Source organism: Caenorhabditis remanei, chromosome V (assembly GCF_010183535.1).
Source record: "Caenorhabditis remanei strain PX506 chromosome V, whole genome shotgun sequence".
Taxonomy (NCBI): domain Eukaryota; kingdom Metazoa; phylum Nematoda; class Chromadorea; order Rhabditida; family Rhabditidae; genus Caenorhabditis; species Caenorhabditis remanei.
Window position 1 is genome coordinate 3,463,734 of NC_071332.1, and position 19,641 is coordinate 3,483,374.

Genomic DNA, 19,641 nt, shown 5'->3' on the forward strand with positions numbered 1-19,641 from the left:
ATTCCAGCGTTTGCTGTTTTCGATCCGAATCTCTGAAAATTCTGAAAATAACTCGAATTCCTAATTTCCAGACAAACCAATCTCACCATCCCAAAACCGGCACAATCATCGGAACGTCGTCTTCTCAGTTTCGCCGACTCGCCGGATCTCAATCCAAGTTTCGAGAATCCATTCGGCAATTTCCAGCCGACGAACAGCGTCGACGACGCGTGTCGCAATCAGATGTATGCAATGCTCCTTCAGAAAATGCAACAGCATCAACAGCATCAACATCAGATGGCACAACAGCAACACCACCTGCAGCAACATCATCAAATCATCGCCCAGGCGGTAGCGGCAGCGGAGCTGAATCTGAATCAGAAGACGGCGACGTCTTCTTCGAATTTCTTCCAGAAATAGATTAATCGTGTTCATATATATCATCTGAAATCGTTCATCCAGAATTCTCATGTCTCCTCTCATCCCTCCACAAATTCCTAAAAATTCCAAAATTACCCATGTTCCTATTAGAAAAATCTATTAGATTTGTTATAAACGTCCCCCTAGAATTCTTCTAGAATTCTTTCCAGAAGATTCTATATCATCTCTTTCAGGGATCTCATTGATATGTGTAGGGTTATTGGCCCCGCCCCCTATTTGGGTTTTTGATAGTTTCTATCGATCATCCCACCCCTTGCTCCCCCGAATCCCAATGCATCCGTTTTTATACTATACAATCGAATTGCTTCACGACTTTCCACGATTTCCCATCATTATATTATATCATTTTTATTTGTTCTTGATGATATCGAAAAGTAGTAGCAGATGATGTTTCCCTTCCCATTTCTCATAAATATGTTTCGACGAAGAGAAAATGATGACAACCAGGTTTACCGAAAAATTGTAGCCGTAGGAATAACTATAGGATAACTATCAAATTGTAAAGCAATAGAGAAGAAAAAACGGATATAGAGAGATAGAGAGAGATCATCAAAATTTGAATTATAGCAGAGAGAAAACTGGGAAAAACCAAAAATTAAAGAAAATCCAAAAAATTATGAAGAAGAGAATGGGAAGAGTAGAAATTTGACGACGGCCGAGATGACGTACGAGTAGACGTTGTATTGGGCGTAGAACGATCCGAACCAGAAACCGTACATTCCGATGATTTTAGCCCAGGAGAATGCGATGCGAGTTCCCTTCTCTCCTGGATTGAATTCGCCGGTCGCGTAGTAGCGGGCTGCAAAAAAATTAATTTAATTTTTGATAATTTTGAGCGATTTTTCCTTCCTTTACACGCTTCTTACAACCGCGCTCTACCGAAACCCAAGAAAATAGTGTGCGAAATTGAGAGACCCAGAGAAAAAGCGACATTTTTCAAGAGGATTTCGGTGGAGCGCAGTTGTAAGAAGCGTGTCGTGCTAACAGTTTTCGATAATTTTATCACCGTTTTTTCCGCTTCAATGAAAAATGGTGTAGTTTGTAGTGTTGTTGTGTTCTTTGTGTCTTCTTTTTAGAAGATGACGTCGTCTATCTTCTCTTTGAACGAAAACATTGGAGATAAGATAGAGAAGGCGATGGTTTTTAGGCCAGAATTTGCGGTTTTCTACTTGTTTTGTGACTTTTTGAAGGGTTGAAACAGCAAGTTCGTCCAAATTTAATTTGCAGATTTCCTGATTTTACAGATTTTCTCAACAGAATTTTGAATTTTAGATATGCAGGTAATCTGTAAAATCAGCGAATCTGCAAATTAACTTTGGAAGGCGCAGATTCGTTGAATTTTCTGTTTTTTACTATTTTTTTCCGAAAATTTTGAGACCGAAAAACTCGAAAAAAAATTTGAATTTAAAAAAAAGTGATTTTTGAGCTAAAAATGAAATTTACAACGATTTTTAGGCCGAAAATCGTCAAAAAATATTTTTTAATGCAAACGCGCTCCATCGAGAAAAAGCGCATATTCAAACATTTTCTAGGCAAAGACTCTCTATTGAGAAATTTCGAACGGAATCTCGTTACGTTCAGTAGAGCGCAAATGCAACAGTGAGCCAAACAGTTCTTCCAACTGCGCCCCACCGAAATGGCCTTTAAAAATGTCTCTTTTTCTCTGAGTCTCTCAATTTCGCACTCAATTTTCTTCAGTTTCGGTAGAGCGCGGTTGAAAGAAGCGTACCGAGCGCTCAATTAAACGTTAGAATTCCGTTTTTTAGTTTCTCAATAGAGCGTGTTTGCACAAAAGATGATTTTTGACGAATTTGTGCCTAGAAATCGTTGAAAATTGAAAATCCATCGAAGGAGCATATTTGCACTAACAAAATTGCATTTTTAGGCCACGGCACAGTTCTTTTTTTGTGCAGAAGTTTGTGCAGAATGCTTAAAATCGGTCGAATGGACCAAAGTTTACACATTTTTTATTGCAAAGTTCTCTAATTCTCTAATAAACTGATAACCGTCTCTTCTAAATATGTCAAACTTTCTTTTAGTAGGAGGGGGGGATGCACTTAGGGGGAACCCCCCTCACAGATTCTTCACGTGAATCTGACAATGAGAATCTCACTTCAAATGAAATAAATGACCACCGAAAACTTGCTAACCCAATCATCTTCTTTTCTTTTTCAATATCTGATGTAATCTATCTTCTATCAAAAGTGAGGGGGGAACTATCAGTTGCTCTTTCTCCTCCAAATGCAACATTTTTCGTTTTCTCCGAAAAAAAAACAGATAACGAATTGAATGGAAATGAGAGAGAGGGAGAGAAGGTGCGAAGGTCGTGTCCTTCTTCTCTTTATCATCCTTCTCTTCTCCAATCAGTTCTCCCTCCCCACTTACTACCAAAGTTCGCCCCGAATGATTCGATAAATTTCGAAACGAATCACCAATCGTATCACTAATCAGTTCCAAACAACGTGCAAAACCCCTTTCACAATTTTCGATTTTATTTGTCTATTAGAATCAAAAATAATAAACTTTGCGAGTGAAAATCGAGTTTTTAGCTGTTTGGCAATAATCGTGAAAAACAATCTGAACATGCAAACGCGCCCCATCGAGAAATTGTCTGAGATTCTCTATGGAGCGCATATACAAATATTTATTTTCGGCAAATTCGCCCTATTGAGAAACTAAGAAAAACCGAAATCCTAACGAACTGTATTAGCACGACACGCGTCTTACAACCGCGCTCTACCGAAACCGAATAAAATTGTGTGCGAAATTGAGAGACTCAGAGAAAAAGAGACATTTATCAAGGGCATTTCGGTGGAGCGCACTTGTAAGAACTGTGCCGAGCTAATGGCTCATTTTTGCATTTGCACGTTAGGATTCCGTTTTTTTTTTAGTTTCTCAATTGGGTGTGTTTGCTTAGAACCGCGTTTTTGGTACATTTTGAATCCATAGAGAATCTCAGGCGATTTCTCTATGGAGCGCGTTTGCACGAAAGATGACTTTTGAACAATTTGGGCTTAAAAATCGTTGAAAATCGCATTTTTAGCCCAAAAATCGTTATTTTTTTCTCTTAATTTCTCCCGAAAAACAGTGTAAAACTCAATTTTCACTCCCAAAATTATTTTTTTTTCAAAAAAAAAAGAAACTTCAGACCCACCAAATAACAATTTTTGAATAATCTAAAGTTTCAATCTTTTTGATCTACTCGTTTCTCTTCTAAACTCGAACTGGAAGGTCAAAAAAGGAGAGCGATAACAACAACAACAAGACAAACAATGACTAGTTCATTTATCGCATTTTTTGTTTTTTTTTTTCTGAAAAAGTGCATTTTTTCGTCTTTTTATCCAATTATGAGTGAAAAAACTTTTCAAAATAGTGTGTTTTTAACTGAAAATTGCAAATTTTCGGGAATTTGAAGGTAAAAAGTAAAATTTTATTTGGAAAACTAGTTTTTTTTTCAGAATTTCGACGAAAATTTCGAAATTTTTCATGAAAAAGCCTTTTTTGCTGCATTTATCGATAGAGCGCACATTCAAAATCTGGAATTTCAGAGTATTTCGAATCGTAGAACTTTCCGTTTCACAATAACAACGTTGAAATCATCAATAGAGCGCACTTGACACACCTACCCCACTTTCTAAAAATTAACAATAGAGCGCGTTTGGAAAGTTGTGAAATTATCAAAAGAGCGCACTTGCGCTCATTCTACTCAAACCATCAGTAGAGCGCATTTACATTATTCGAAAATTAGCAATAGAGCGTACTTGACACACCTCGAGTCCCGCTACCTCCCACTTGCTTAAAATTATCAATAGAGCGCATTTGCAAAGTTGTGAAATCAGCAATAGATCGCAATTGCGCCCTTTCTGTTCAAATCAGCAGTAGATCGCATTTACACTATTCGAAAGTTAGCAATAGAGCGCACTTTCGCTGATTCTATCCAAATCATCAGTAGAGCGCGACTGCATAATTCGAAAATTAGCAATAGAGCGCACTTGACTAGCCAGTCGTCATTCGAACCGATATTCTTATTTCATTAGAGCGCGTTCACACCATTTGAGACTTCCTAGGAATCCGTTACACCAAATTTGCTCAAAATTATCAGTAGAGCGCCTTAGCACATTTCTGAATTTGGCAGTAGAGCGCGATTGCACAATTCGGAAACTAGCAATAGAGCGCACTTGAGCCAATCGGTCATCATTCGGGCCAGAATTTTTATTTCATTAGGGCGCGTTCACACCATTCGAGATTTGACAATAGAGCGCACATTGCTAAAATTATTCTCATTAGAGCGCGTTCGCATCCCCAAACTTTCGAAACTACACACATCTTTTCTTGAACAACACGTTATCAATCAAAAGAGTAATCTCTCTCATCAGGGGGCCGCCCGGCGGTCTCTGATGTTTCCGAGTGTACCGCCCATCTCTCACTTATCAGAAATACCGTTCCCCCTTTCCCCCCGCAGCCAAAAATGAAACAAACAACTCTAGCTGATAACGTACCCAACATTTCGTCCTTCTCCTTATACACCTCATACATCCAATCGCGCAATTTCTCCTCGTCCTCGAATGGAACCTGTAAATTAGTCAATTATCTTTAATTAATTTAATTCCAGCCGTTAATTACGCTCCGCCCCCCAGGCTCCCGCAGAATCAATCATCATGTTAGACCGATCGGATAGCGAAGAGAAGGTGAGTCCCAATCGCTGATTTCAGCAATTTCAGCAAAAAAAAGCAATTAAATATTTAATTACCTCATCGGCATCATAGATCTTATAGTTGACGGCAATGTCACATTTCTCGCGAGTTCCCAGACCGAACGTGGCAAGGGAGAGGGGAATTCCGTTGGGGTAGGCGATGGTGACGTCGAGAACGTATTTGATTGGTGGACGGGTGTCTGGAATATGAAAAATCGACTTTTTGAGCTGAAAAATGACTGGGAAAACTCATTTTCCGAGGTTTTTTGAGCCAAAAATGTCTGAAAATCGCATTTTTCAGCTCGAAAAACTCATTTGTTCGAGGTTTTTTGACACAAAATGAGTCATTTTTCGCTTAAAATCCTCCTACTCTACATCTAGTCGGCTTCCAAAGTGAAATTTAATCGAAAAATTTGCTTTTTTTTGCGAAATTTGAACTTTCTTTGCTGCAATTATCAATGGAGCGCACTTTCACAATCTGGAATTTCAGATTGTCTGGAAATTCTAGTATTTCGAATCGTAGAACTTGTTAAAAGAGTTGAAATTAGCAATAGAGCGCAATTGAGACACCTAGGGAGCCTCAAATCTCTACAGTTGCGAGATTATCAATAGAGCGCGTTTGTAAACTTGTGGAAATAGCAATAGAGCGCACTTGCGCTCTTTCTGTTCAAATCATCGTAGAGCGCAATTGCACAATTCGAAATGACAATCTAGATTCTAGACATTCTAGAAGTTTCCAGATGAAGCCAGGCTGAAGACTGGTGAGTGCGATGGAGCGAACTTTCCAGCTTACAGTAGGCCCAGCTGTCTTACAGAAAGCGTACCGCCGTGGCCAACCAGCTTATCTAGACGGTTCAAATTGCTGACTGTCAGTCAAAAATGAGCCAGGATGACCGGTTAGCTCTGATGACAAAGTGTCGATGGCTCCTGATTTCCGACTGAAATTTTTGGTCCACTGGCAAGATCAGACTGACATTGGGCACTTACAGTCAGAGTTCTGTCATGGTGATCAGTCTGAAGAACTTTTCGCCCGTTTTGAGCATTTCTGAGTTGCTACAACTGACTGACTTCTTAGATCAAGAGGTGTACTGTACACCTCAGAATCAAGTAAGAGCCAGAGACTGATCGAAAAGAGATACTGTAGAGTTGGGAAAAGAGTCAATATGTACTTTCCATCTCTCTCTCTCTCTTCCTGACTGTCTAGTCAGAACATACTTGTTTTCATTTTTGACAAAAAGTGGTCTGATTTCTAACTTTCACTATCTAATGATGAACGGAAGACTCCTTTTGGAGTCTAAAGTCCGTAAAGTAACAAACTCCGCCCTGACTAGTTTATTTAAGAGTGCTATCTATTCGATGTTCGATGGTCATTTCGGTTTCTTCAATGTGTCTAGAATTTCTAGAATCCACTAGCTGAAGTCTTCCGAAGTTTCAGACTAGGGTTAAAAGTTGAGATGAAGCTAGAATTCTCCCAAAATAGTCAAATTTCTGGCTAGAAACTATCTTCATGCCTTTGTTAAATGACTGAAAATGATCGAGGATTTCGGAAACTAGAAAATATGTTCAAAAATGTGCCAAAAAACAGAGAAATTCCAGTGATAATACTCAAAAACCCTTCCAAAAAAACGAATTTTCAGCTTGAAAGAATGCTTAAAATTGGTCAGTGCTGGCCGAACTTTCTGTTTTTGTGTTTCTAGGCCACGGGAAGTTCTTTTCTGTCCTTTTTGCAATTTCGCAACGAATAATCGCGAAAAGTACGAAGAGGAACTTTCCGTGACACCTAGAAACACAAAAACGGAAAGTTCGGCCAGCACTGAAGCCTTTACAGGCTGAAAAATCTCTTATAGGTGGGGTTTTTGAATGTTATCATTGGAAATTTCTCATTTTTCTGCACATTTTGGAGCATATTTCCAAATTTCCAAAATCCTGGGTCATTTTCAGTCATTTAACGACAGGATAAAGATCGGTTCTAGTCAGAAATTTGACTGAAACTATTAGCTGAGAACAGTTCTTACAACTGCGCTCCACCGAGACCCCCTCAAAAGTCTGTTTTTCTCTGAGTCTCTCAATTCCGCACACAATTTCCATAGGTTTCAGTAGAGCGCCGTTGTAATAAGAGTGTCGTGCTAATGACAAATCGAATCCGACTCTGATTCTCGAAACCGACTAGATTCCGTTATACGCTTTGTCTCTGATTCTTATCTTCCATCTAGATCTGACGTCGTCGTTTCGATTCTCATTAGAATTCGACGAACCTTCAACTTTTCGAATACTATGATGAAAAAGCATTGCTGTTTCTCGCAACACACAATTCAAACAATGCAACGACGCAATGCAAATTTGCCTCCTCCCTCTGTTCGAGAGAAACGTGTCTTTCTAGTTCTCACTTGTTCTCACTAGAAACACAAAAACGTTCAATGTCAGCAACTTTCTCGCAAACAATTCGCCTTGAACCATGTTTGTTTGTGGAAAGAAAGTAATACTCTTTTATCACAAATGTTTACTCCAATTTCTCTTCCTTCGAATTAGAGAGTCTCCGCCCCCTTTTCTCTCTTTTCTCCAAAACAATATATTGGGAGAAGAAGAAGTCAGTGGTCATATCATTTGTGTTGATATGATTGTGAGAGAGGTCTCCGTTTTTCCGTTTTATACGGGATGAACGGATGTTCTCGAATCTCTTTATTATAATTTGTGATTGTTATATGTGGGTGGATGCAAAAACTGCGAATCCAGCGACCCATTTTCCAGTCGTTTCTAGGTAGATTACTGTAGAATTCACGAAAAACGGATTACTGTATCTGGGTTACTGTAGGAAGTAGGAAAAACCCAAATTCCAACTATTTCGACATTTCCACATCCAAAAACTGCGATTCCAGCGGATACCGATTTTCCAGTAATTTCTATGTAGATTACTGTAGAATTCACGGTTTTCCGCTGATTAGCTTTCGGTGCTTTTTTAGCCGGATTACTGTAACTAGGTAACTGTATCTATTGGCTGCTCTCGTGGATCGGTCTGTCGATGGATAGCTATTTCCAGAGCCAAAAACTGTGATTACAGATGCTATTTCCGATTTTCCAGTAATTTCTAGGTAAATTACTGTAGAATTCACAGATTTTCGCAGAACAGATTACTGTAAGTTGGTTACTGTAGGAAAAATTCAAAATTCCAACTATTTCGGCATTTCCAGAGCCAAAAACTGCAATTCCAGCGGATATTTCCGACCTATTTTCCAGAAATTTCAAGCTAGATTACTGTAGAATTCACGGATTACTGTAACTGGGTTACTGTAGGAAGTAGGAAAAACCCGAATTCCAACTATTCTTCGGCCAAAAAGAGTTCAAAGTATTTCGAGTTGTTTGTGTCTCATGGAATCAGAGAAGGGTCCCGCAGAAAATTGTTACATCCAGATGGGGGGCTCATCGAGTAGCCCCCTCCCCCAACTGATAGGATACTTGATGAATTGAGTTCCGATTTTTTCATCTTTTTTTCTCCATTTTGTTTGCCTCCTAGGCTTTCGATTTCTTTTTGATTTATCTTCCAAAAAGTCAATTTTTCCGTAGAAAAGGCATCACGATGCTCCAGAATCCCCCGGAACTTCAAAATTTTGGGATTCTGAATCCAATGAATCCAGATTTTCAACATTTTGGTTTGTAGAATCTTCCTTTTTGTTACGGAATTTGAAATTTCGAGTCACGCCCACAAAATGAGTGGGCGTGGCTTCCAGGAAGATTCAACAAACTAAAAAGTTGAAATTTTAGATTTATTGAATTCAGAATTCCAAAACATTGAAGTTCCGGGGGATTCTGGTGCATCGACTGTTTTCCACCGGAAAATGGACTTTTTGAAGGGAGAATTCGGCGGGATTCTGAGAGATTCTGACGGATTCTTTGCTATGAAAAAATCGCCAAATTTCCAGATGCCGCACCTGCTCGGAATCGAATGGGCTCCGATGAACATCCCGCTCACCCGACGTCTTCAAACCCTCGGCGCTCTTCACTTCTTCTTCATCACCCTCTTCACCCCGGTGCTCGTGCTCACCGTCCCCTTCTACATGCTCTACACAATCGCCTGGCCACTTATCGTCGTCTACGCCCTCTGGCTGATCTACGATTGGGGATCGCCGAAACGTGGCGCCTACCGAAGCGAATGGTTTCAGAGGCAACGGATTCACTCGTGGTACGCCAACTACTTCCCGGTTCAGATGCACACGACGGCGGAGATGCCGGCAGAGCATAGCTATCTGATTGGCTACCATCCGCACGGTATCATTTCGATGGCCGCGTTCATCAACTTTGCGACGAACGGAACCGGAATACTCGACACGTTGCCACACATCAGATTCCATTTGTGCACGCTGGTCGGTCAATTCTGGACGCCATGGAGACGTGAATGGGGACTCCTTCACGGAATGATTGATTGCAGTCGTGAGAGTATCAAACACGTTTTGGAGCACGAGGAGAAGGGAAAAGCGGTCGTGTTGGTGGTGGGCGGAGCCGAGGAGGCACTCGACGCCCATCCCGGTTGCCATATTCTAACGTTGAAGAAACGGAAGGGATTTGTGAAGATTGCGTTACAAACGGGCGCTCAACTCGTTCCGTGCTATTCGTTCGGAGAGAATGACATTTTCAATCAAGCCGAGAATCCGAAGGGATCGACGATCCGACAGTTTCAGACGATTATGAAGAGGATTCTGGGATTCTCGCCGCCGGCGTTCTATGGAAGAGGAGTGTTCAATTATACGTTTGGACTGTTGCCATTCAGGTGAGATCTTGTTCTCTGTGGGCGGAGTTAAGGGGCTTTTTGTCTGAAATCTGAAAATTTCCAGACGAAAACCTCATAACTTCGCTCATTTTGACGATAGACAGATTCCGTCTACAGATTCAGAATCCCCACGTCTTCTGCATCCCAGCCGTATCTTAAAATCGCGAAACGAAGATGGTTTTTAAGCTACTGACGTGGGGATTCAAAATCCGTTTGTGGAATCTGTCTAGCGTCAACATAAACTGAGATCTGGAGATTTTTGTCTGAAAATTTCAGGTTTTTTGTGTTAAAACCCAAAATTTCAGACAAAAATCTCCATATCTTCGTTTATTTTGAGGCTAGACAAATTTCAAAAACGGATACTGAATCTTTATGTCTTCCGGTTGTCGTATTTCCAGAAATGCAAGTGCGCTCCATTGAGAATCCGTCAGTAAATCAGATAATCTCGCGGGAATTCGAATTTTTGAGTTAAATAGAAAAAATTCTGGTTCACTAGCAAAAAACTGCAAGAAAATTGATTTTTTAACAGAAAAATGCAAATGTGCTCCATTGAGAATTTCGCGGGAATTCAAATTTTTGAGATTTTAGGATGTTTCAACGAGATGGAGCACGTTTACTGACAGTTTTTGAGCCAAAAATGCAAGTGCGCTCCATTGAGAATCCCGCGGGAATTCAAATTTTTGAGAGTTTTTGAGCCAAAAATGATGCAATTGCGCTCCAATCCAAATTCCCACCATAATTCCAGAAAACCCATCAACACAGTGCTCGGCGCCCCGATTCCCGTCACAAAGACGCCAAATCCAACGCAAGAACAAATCGATACTCTCCACGAGACCTATATGAATAGTCTTCGTGAACTATTCGAGGCGCACAAGACGCGATTCGACGTCTCGCCGACCACTCAACTCGTCATTAATTAGGTCATTAATTAGAGACTCTAATTAGGAGTTAATTACCTCGTCCCCCTAATTACCCAATTATATAATCACTTTGTTTTTTCATATTTCATATTCCTCTTTTTTCCACATTTTTCCACATTTTTTTCCAGATTTCACACCAATTATTATACGAGTTTTCTATCCGCCCCAGTTGATTGATATTCTAGTTTTCAGTGGTAATCGATCTCTTTTTTCTTTGATTTTTTTCCGAGTAAAACTTTCCTTAATTAGTTAATTAATTAATTACCCTTAATTACCCACCCTTGACATATTTCTTCTCTCGAATCGCGCCGACCGTATCCTTCAACAACTTCAATTTACTATTACTCCTCTCTCTTGGCTCATCGTCATCTTGGCTCACTCGTGGTCCCACTTCTTCCAGAATTGCCTTCACGGCGCCCATTCGGGGGAGAGTCGTGTAGAGGAGATGAGGGAAACCGTTCTTCTTACCGTAGCTGAAAATATTGACTTTAGTCTCCAGAAAAATTGGGATTTTTCGGTCAAAAATTGCTTAAAATCAGAATTTTTGGATGTAGAAAAGCCATTTTCGAACAAAAAAACGACGAAAAACGTAGTTTTAAGAGGATAAAAGGGTTTTCGGGCTTTAAAAAATGGCATTTATCCCAAAAGAATAGTCGAAAAAAGGTTATTAGACGGAAAATTGCTAGATGTCTACGGAGAGGGTAGATATAACAATGGAGAGAAGGAAATCTGATTTTAGGGCTCGTTTTCGGCTGAAATACGCAATTTCAGACCATTTTTTCGGTGTTTTAAATCGGTTTTTTAGGTATTTTATTGATAAAATTACACCTGAGACCAGTTAAGATGTTGCAAATGGGCTTTTCACTGTTTCAATCGGAAATCGGCCACATTTTCAGTGAAAATCTCGTATTTTCAGAAAAAAGTTTTTTGGATTCTATTCAATTTAAAGACGACTTCATGGAATTCAGACATTAAGAATCTTGAAAATTGAGCGATTCTTAAATTTTCGTTAAAACATGTTTTTTTTTCGAAAATTTTTCAATTTTTCATCGAAAATGTGACCATTTTTGACAATTTTTCAGAATTCCTTCTAATTCTGAATGTTATTAGCAGAGCAATTTCGTTACAACCACGCCCCACCGCAGACGAGAGAGTATCGGCGAAAGACGCAGAGTTTTTTTCTGGCATGAAACAGATTTTCACCATTTTTGATCTATTTTTGCATAATTTTCACTCGGAAATTGGCAAATTTTTAGTTGAAACTTGTGAAAATAGATAAAAAATGGTGAAAATCTGTTTCATGTTTTTTTTGCTAATAACATTCAGAATTAGAAGAAATTCTGAAAAATTGTCAAAAATGGTCACATTTTCGATGAAAAATTGAAAAATTTTCGAAAAAAAAACATGTTTTAACGAAAATTTAAGAATCGCTCAATTTTCAAGATTCTTAATGTCTGAATTCCATGAAGTCGTCTTTAAATTGAATAGAATCCAAAAAACTTTTTTCTGAAAATACGAGATTTTCACTGAAAATGTGGCCGATTTCCGATTGAAACAGTGAAAAGCCCATTTGCAACAGGGGCGTGGTTGTAAGAAGGCGCGGGCTGCTAATAGTCGAACATTTGACTTTTTCGCGAAAAAATTCCAAAAATTTGAAAATTTGACTTTCGCGCCAATTTGCCCGGGCCTTGACAACTATGGAATTTTGGATTTTTCTCAAAATGTTTTGAAATAAATTTCCAGTTTTCTATTCTATATACCCTCTCCATTACAATTTCCCCTAATTTTAAGTACCTCTGACTGCTCTCAACACGTTTATAATAGAATCCTCCTTCCGGAAATAGAATAACCCATCGTCTATCTCTATCCCAGAAGACGTCATGCAAATGTTTTTTGAGTCGAATCAACTCTTTATCCCTCGTCGCTTTTCCCTGTTGAATGAAATAATCTCCGTGATTATTTCCAATAATTCCGAATGGAGTCCATCGGAACATTACATCCATCAACCATAACGTCTTTCGACTCGCCACGCCCTTATTCTGGAGTACTGTCATCAGAGTTGGCACGTCGGCTGTGCTCTGATGGTTACACATCATCAGAACTCGCTCGTCACGGTAGTACGTCGTGACGTCATCTCCGTATTCGTAGACATCGTACCCAGCGGTGTAGCCCCAGTAGGCGATGAACGATTGAAGCCAACGGTAGAGTTTTCCCTCGACGAACCAGTAGAGGCGAGGCCTGGAAATGACAAAATGGAGCACGAAAAATGAAAATGGCATGGTTAGAATGCTGAAAACGTGAGGATTCTGAATCTATCTTCGAAATTTGTCTTGAGTCAAAATGAGCGGAGTTATGGAGCTTTTTGTCTGAAAATTCCGACTTTACTGACTGAAAACTCCTTAACTCCGCCCATTTTGACTCCAGACAAATTTCGAAGATAGATTCAGAATCCTCACGTTTTCAGCATTCTAACCATGCCATTTTCATTTTTCGTGCTCCATTTTCTCAATTCCGAATTTGCGATTTCAAAAAACTCCTACGAAATAACCAACGGCAAGGTCGGAGATCCAAAATGGCATGAATAGAAAGATGAAAACATGAGGATTCTGAATCCGTTTGTGAAATTCGTCTAGCATCAAAATGGGCGGAGTTATAACGTTTTTTGTCTGTAAAATCAGAAATTTTCAGACAAAAAGCTCTTTAACTCTGCTCATTTTGACTCTATTTTCTGGGAACTTTTTGAAATCGCGGATTCGCGAATAAAAAAATGAATGAATAAAATCGGTATGGTTAGAATCCTGAAGACGTGAGGATTCTGAATCAGTTTATGGAATTTTTCTATCGTCAAAATGAGCTGAGTTATGAAGCTTTTTGACAATAACATTCCGATTTTACAGACAAAAAGCGTCACCAATCCGCTTGATTTTCACTCTAGGAAAATTTCGAATATAGATTCAGAATCCTCATGTCTTCAGAATTTTAACCATGCCAGTTTGGATCTCCACAACTTTATGAAATCGCGGATTCGGGTATGAGAAAATGTTGCGGGAAAAATGAAATCGGTATGATGAGAATGATGAAGACGTGAGGATTCAGAATCTGTTTGTAAAATTCGTCTAGCATCGAAATGGGCGGAGTTATAACGTTTTTTGTCTGTAAAATCCGAAATTTTCAGACGAAAAGCTCCTTAACTCCGCCCATTTTGACGATGGACAGATTCGGTCTTCAGACTCAGAATCCTTACGTCTTCTGCTTCCAAACTATGATAGTTTTGATGCCCGATCCTAAAATTGCAAATATGGAAATGGTGAAATGAAGGTTATCAATAACAACTGGCATGGTTAGAAAGATGGAGACGTGAGAATTCAGAATCCGTTTTTGAAATTCGTCTAGAATCAAAATGGGCGGAGTTACGACGTTTTTGGGTGAAAAATAGGAAATTTCACCCAAAAACGTCGTAACTCCGCCCATTTCCATTCTAGACAAATTTCGAATACAGATTTCAGAATCCTTAAAAACTGTTTTTTGCATTCTGGATATCTCTATGATTTTAAGTCTTTTTTTCAGTTTTTTGCTGAAATTTTGATGTTTCTCCATCCCAAAATTCCCATTTCTTACCATATAGTTCTTGCCCACATCACGGGCAACATGAATCCAAAGTAGGTGGCGAAGAATACAGTAACCAGTGAGAGACACAGCATTGTTCGGAATGGGGCCTTCACGACCCACCATAGACGACTAGCGAAGCTGCCTTGTTCGATGACAAGGCGACTTCCGGGCGGTCTGAAACTAGGGGGGACATTAAGATGAGTTTTCTTCGCTGAAATTTTTTCGATTTTCAGCCAAAATTCGAAAAATTTTAGAGGTAACTGGACCGAACGTGACCCAGTGGTCCTGAAATGCAGTTAATCTGAAATTAGGCTCAAAAATGAGCCTAATTTCAGATTGACCGCATTCCAGGACCGAATTTGAACTTTTTCGTTTGAATTTCAGCTTTTTTATTTCCAAACTTCAGCTGTTTTATTCGAATTTCAGTTTTTTCCCGAATTTCAGCTTTTTTGCCAAATTTCAGCTCAGCTTTTTCGTCGAATTTCAGTTTTTTTTTTTCGAATTTCAGTTTTTTTTTCGAATTTCATCTTTTTTTCCGGAATTTCAGCTTTTTTTTTAAAGGAATTTCAGCTGTTTTCATCGAATTTCAGCTTTTTTTTAACCATTCTCAGCTTTTTTTCGAATTTCAGTTTTTTTCTTGAATTTCAGCTTTTTTTAACGAATTTCAGCGTTTTTTTTTTCTCGAATTTCAGCTGTTTTATTCGAATTTCAGCTTTTTTCTTCGAATTTCAGCTTTTTTTTTTTCTGAATTTCAGCTTTTTTTTCTGAATTTCAGCTTTTTTCGAATTTCAGCTTTTTTCGAATTTCGGTTTTTTTTCGTCGAATTTCAGTTTTTTTTTCCGAATTTCGGTTTTTTTCGTCGAATTTCAGTTTTTTTCCGAATTTCAGCTTTTTTTCAGTTTTATTTTCGAGACGTTTCGAAACCAGTTATTTGGAAAATGGGACATTTGGCAACTTTGCCATTTCGAAACAGTTGCCAAATGTCTTTTATTTTTCAAAAAAATGTTTCACCTACCGCTGCCCATTGGCCAAATCGAGCAACTTTTGCGTTTGCTCGTCGCACATTGTTGACTTGTTTCTTTCTTTTTCTCTAAACGAAAATAATTTTTTTTTTGACGAGTTTTCAAGTGTGAGGGAGTGGCGCCACGGATAGACGGAGCAAGTTGAAGAAAGTCAGGTGAGGGGGGGATGAAATGGGCTCCAAAGAGCAAGAGTAATTTGATATGGGAAAGTGAGAAAGGGGGGGGGGGGAATCGTAAGAATACACTAGAGAGATTTTATTGGGGAGAGAAGCATACAAACATATGCTTTTGTATTTATTGGAAAGTGAATCATTTTGGAAGAAAAGAATGAAAATCGTACAGTTTTGGGAACGAGAAAGCGCGAAAAAATTGAATTTTTCGGGAAAATTTGGGATTTTTGAGTGGAAAAAGTCATAATTTTACAAGAAATTGTGACTTTTTCGTAGTAAAAAGGTATTTAAACACTGAACTTTTTGAAGGAAAAAAGGTTTTTGAGTCGAATATATAGAATTTTCAGTGAAAAGTTGAGTTTTTCGACAAAAAAGGGTGAATTTTGGGTGGAAAACAACCAATTTTTCGAGAAATTTAGACTTTTTTGAAGTAAAAATTGCAATTTTCGATGGAAAATTAGATTTTTGGATGAAAATTTGAAAAATTGGGCTAAAATTCTGAAAATTACTTTTTTAAAAAAGAAGCATTTTCTGGAAATTTAGATATTTTTGAGTGGAAAACTACCAATTTTTCGAGAAATTAGGACATTTTTGCAGTAAAAACTGCAATTTTCGATGGAAAATGCGATTTTTGGATGCAAAATTTGAAAAAATGGTCTGAAATTCGAAATATTACTTTCACAAAAGTCGCATTTTTCTAAATTTCGGTAGAGCGCACTTGACAGAACTGATGTTGTTTTGGTAGGGAAATTAGAGGAAATTAGATTAAAAAATAGGGTAAAATAAAGTGAATCGTTTTGGAAGAAAGAATGAGAAAAGGGAGAGAATCGTACAGTTTTGGGAACAAGAAAATACGAAAAAATTGAATTTTCGGGAATTTTTGGGGGATTTTTGGCTGGAAAAGTGGTTTTTGGAGCAAAAAAATACCCAAAAAATCGGTTTTTTTTACTCGAAAATGTTCAATTTTGACAGAAAATTTACCGGTTTTTTGAAAAAAAGGGCTGAAATTCTCAAAATTACCAAAAAATTGTTTTCTAAATTTCGGTAGAGCGCACTTGACAGAACTGTTGTTCTTTTGGTAGGGAAAATTGAGGACATTTGATTAAAAAATAGGTTAAACTCCAATTTTTTGTGTGAAAAATTGGGGTGTTCGACGAAAATCTTTATTTCTCAGTGAAAATTGCTAATTTTTAATAAAAAATCACAAAAAATCGGAAAATTTGCTCAGTAGAGCGCAGTTGCGAAAACTGGGTGGTTCCAATAAAAAGTAGAAAAAAGATAAGTTTTTAAACAAACAGTGGAGCGCAGTTGCTGAAAATCAATTTCTCAGTAAAAATTGCAATTCTTGACTGAAAAAAAGGGACCAATAGAAAATTTGCAAATTTTCCGAAAAATTCAAAATTCTGAAAAATTGCGCAGTGTCAGTGGAGCGCAGTTGCTAAAACCTGGCTGTCTAATCGGAAAGTTGATAAAATTTCAATTTTAAGCAAAAATTAGCCCAAAATCGACAGAAAACGGTCAAATTTCATAATTTCTTTACTATTTAAACCGATTTTCACTCAAACTTCCAGAAAATTCCAGAAAAACCCTAAAAAAAAGAGTAATATCCGAAAAACTGCTTCCTTTCAGTGGAGCTTGTTAAAACTTGATTTACAAGTAGTAAATTTACAGAAAATCTAAATTTTTAGCCGAAAAAATAGACCAAAATCGACAAAAATCGGTCAATTTTCATCATTTTTTTCTAAATTTCACACGATTTTCACTTAAATTTCCAGAAAATTCTAAAAACCCCTAAAAATTCAAAATTACGAAAAAATTGCTCAGTGCCAGTGGTGCGCAGTTTCTAAAACCAGGTTCACTATATTTTGAAAGTTGGTGAATTTTTATCAATTTTAAGCAAAAAATAGCCCAAAATCGACAAAAAACGGTCAATTTTCATCATTTTTTTCTAAATTTAACACGATTTTCACTTAAATTTCCTCCTTTTAAAAAATGATGTAAAAATTTCCTCATTTTCCTCTAAATATTTCATCACACACACACACAACACAGAACTCTCACTGTGAGACGTGTCGTAGTAAAGGGGGAACAACTTTCGAAAGAGAGGGAAGTATTTACTCTTTTGGAGGACAAACATTAACCAATTACCCAATTTTCCTCAGAAAAAAGAGGAAAAAGAAGACGTTAAAGTCAGAAAAAAAGGGGGAAGGAGGTGGTATCACAAAAGGACAATTAAATCAAGTGAAAAGGGGAGGTAGTGTTATCAAATGAAAAGAAATCACGGGGGAGAGAAAACAGCTGATTGCTGATCTTATTTATTTATTTTGATGTGATGAGAATTTCCTCATGATATATACTTGAGGGGAGACTTAGACAGAGAAAGTTATTATTGTTATAAGAAAAGTGTATTTAAATTTAAGGCTCCGCCTCTAAAACGGTACTCGGGACACATCTTTATGGACCTATTCTGGGATAGCAAAAAAAATAGTTTTTTGCTATTCAGAAAGTAGCGAAAAAAGCAAAAAACTCCTGGTTTGGAGGTTTTTTTTCTTGGCCTTTTCTAGGACAGCCGGCGGATTTCTAGGCCATGTGTAGATTTACGGGAGAGCAGTTCAAAAGTAGCGATAAAGTACATGGATGTTGAAAAAATCACAAAAAAATCTCCCGTAAATCTACACATGGCCTAGAAATCCGCGGGCTGGCCTAGAAAAGGTCAAGCAAAAAATACCTCCAAACCAGGAGTTTTTGCTTGATTTGCTACTTTCTGAATAGCAAAAAATAAGCAAAAAACTATTTTTTTTGCTATCCCAGAATAGGTCCATAAAGATGTGAAAAACCCGAGAAATCCTTTAAAAAATACCAAAAAATAGTCTGAAAACTAAGATTTTCTGGAGTTAAAAACAATGAATTTGTTTGAAAACTATGGGTCAAACTCCGCAAACATGTATTTGAGCAAAATATTTGAGAAGACTTCGGAAAATCACTGTTTCTGTTACTAAATTTGGAAAATTATGAAAATTAAGGCAATATCTGTCAAAAAATTTCAATATTTTAATAACAAAAACAGTGATTTTCCAATTTTTTGCTCAAAAACGTGTTGCCGGAGTCTTTTTATACAAATTCAAAAGTTACAGTCTCCGGGAAGTTGATTCAACGAAAAAAGGATTTTAGCAATTTTGTTGCTTTCTAACTACTCAAAAATCAGTTTTAAACCTAAGAATCTCACTTTTCACAGAAAAATTTCAACCAAAAATGCTCAAAACCACTGGAAAGTGGCCTAAACGCCTCATAAATCATCCTCATCAAAAAATTCCACGTCAAGCCGCTAAAATGAGGTCGATTGAGGAGGCAGGAATTGAAACAATACGGGAAATGAGGAGACGGAGGAAGCCGCACGCGTTTTTTCGCGCATCTCTCTTTTCTTTTGCAGTCTTTTTTAGAAAAATGGACTGCACAAAGCTTATAATTGAAAAATGGCAAAAAAAAAGTGGAAAAGACCGAAAAACAGTGGTGGGAGGAAGGGATATATCAATTACACTGGATGAGAGGGGTGTCACCTGTTTTTTCTGGGTTTCACACTATTTTTCACTGTTTTTTGATTGTTTTTATCGATTTTTATTGAAAAAAATGGTTTTTTCTTCATTTCTTCATTCAAAAATCACTTTTTCAAGCATCCAAAATTAATTAATTCAAAAATATTCGCTCAGCGTTTTGAAACGGCGGAACAGCGGCGGACCTGCGGCGAAACGAAGCTGCAAGTGCGTTCTCCCCTTAGCTCACCGCCGTTTCGCCGCTAGCCCGCCGCTGTTTCCTCGGTGTAATGGAGCGCGCTTGCGGCACTTTTTCTTTTTCTTGCGCTTGGTCCATTAATTCGCACTTAAAAATGTAGAAATTTAGATTTAAAAATGAAATTTATTAAAAGAAAGTGACAATAAAAATACAATATTAATTAGTGAAATCAAAACAGAACAGGAGATATCAGAAAAATGGTGAAGTAACACGAATAACATCACATTTAGAGGAAATTGAACAGAAGCTGCACTGG

At 37.9% G+C, this 19,641-nt stretch overlaps 4 protein-coding genes across 4 annotated transcripts; 1 reads left to right on the forward strand and 3 right to left on the reverse strand.

The window, feature by feature from the left end:
• Positions 1 to 1,034: 1,034 nt before the first annotated feature.
• GCK72_017039 (uncharacterized protein) lies at positions 1,035 to 7,570 on the reverse strand (the record flags this gene model as incomplete). The annotated part of the gene is made up of 4 exons (XM_003105879.2): positions 1,035 to 1,219; positions 4,920 to 4,992; positions 5,171 to 5,313; positions 7,501 to 7,570. The coding sequence occupies 4 exons, from the start codon at positions 7,568 to 7,570 to the stop codon at positions 1,035 to 1,037; spliced, it is 471 nt and encodes a 156-aa protein (XP_003105927.2).
• A 1,313-nt stretch (positions 7,571 to 8,883) lies between these two features.
• Positions 8,884 to 9,642, reverse strand: GCK72_017040 (uncharacterized protein; the record flags this gene model as incomplete). Its single annotated transcript, XM_053731841.1, has 1 exon — positions 8,884 to 9,642. One exon carries the CDS (start codon positions 9,640 to 9,642, stop codon positions 8,884 to 8,886), a length of 759 nt encoding a protein of 252 aa, XP_053580754.1.
• GCK72_017041 (uncharacterized protein) lies at positions 9,031 to 10,795 on the forward strand (the record flags this gene model as incomplete). Its single annotated transcript, XM_003105837.2, has 2 exons — positions 9,031 to 9,875; positions 10,621 to 10,795. The coding sequence occupies 2 exons, from the start codon at positions 9,031 to 9,033 to the stop codon at positions 10,793 to 10,795; spliced, it is 1,020 nt and encodes a 339-aa protein (XP_003105885.2).
• A 271-nt stretch (positions 10,796 to 11,066) lies between these two features.
• On the reverse strand, positions 11,067 to 14,496 carry GCK72_017042 (uncharacterized protein; the record flags this gene model as incomplete). The annotated part of the gene is made up of 3 exons (XM_053731842.1): positions 11,067 to 11,268; positions 12,590 to 13,033; positions 14,414 to 14,496. The coding sequence occupies 3 exons, from the start codon at positions 14,494 to 14,496 to the stop codon at positions 11,067 to 11,069; spliced, it is 729 nt and encodes a 242-aa protein (XP_053580755.1).
• Between the last annotated feature and the right edge of the window lie 5,145 nt (positions 14,497 to 19,641).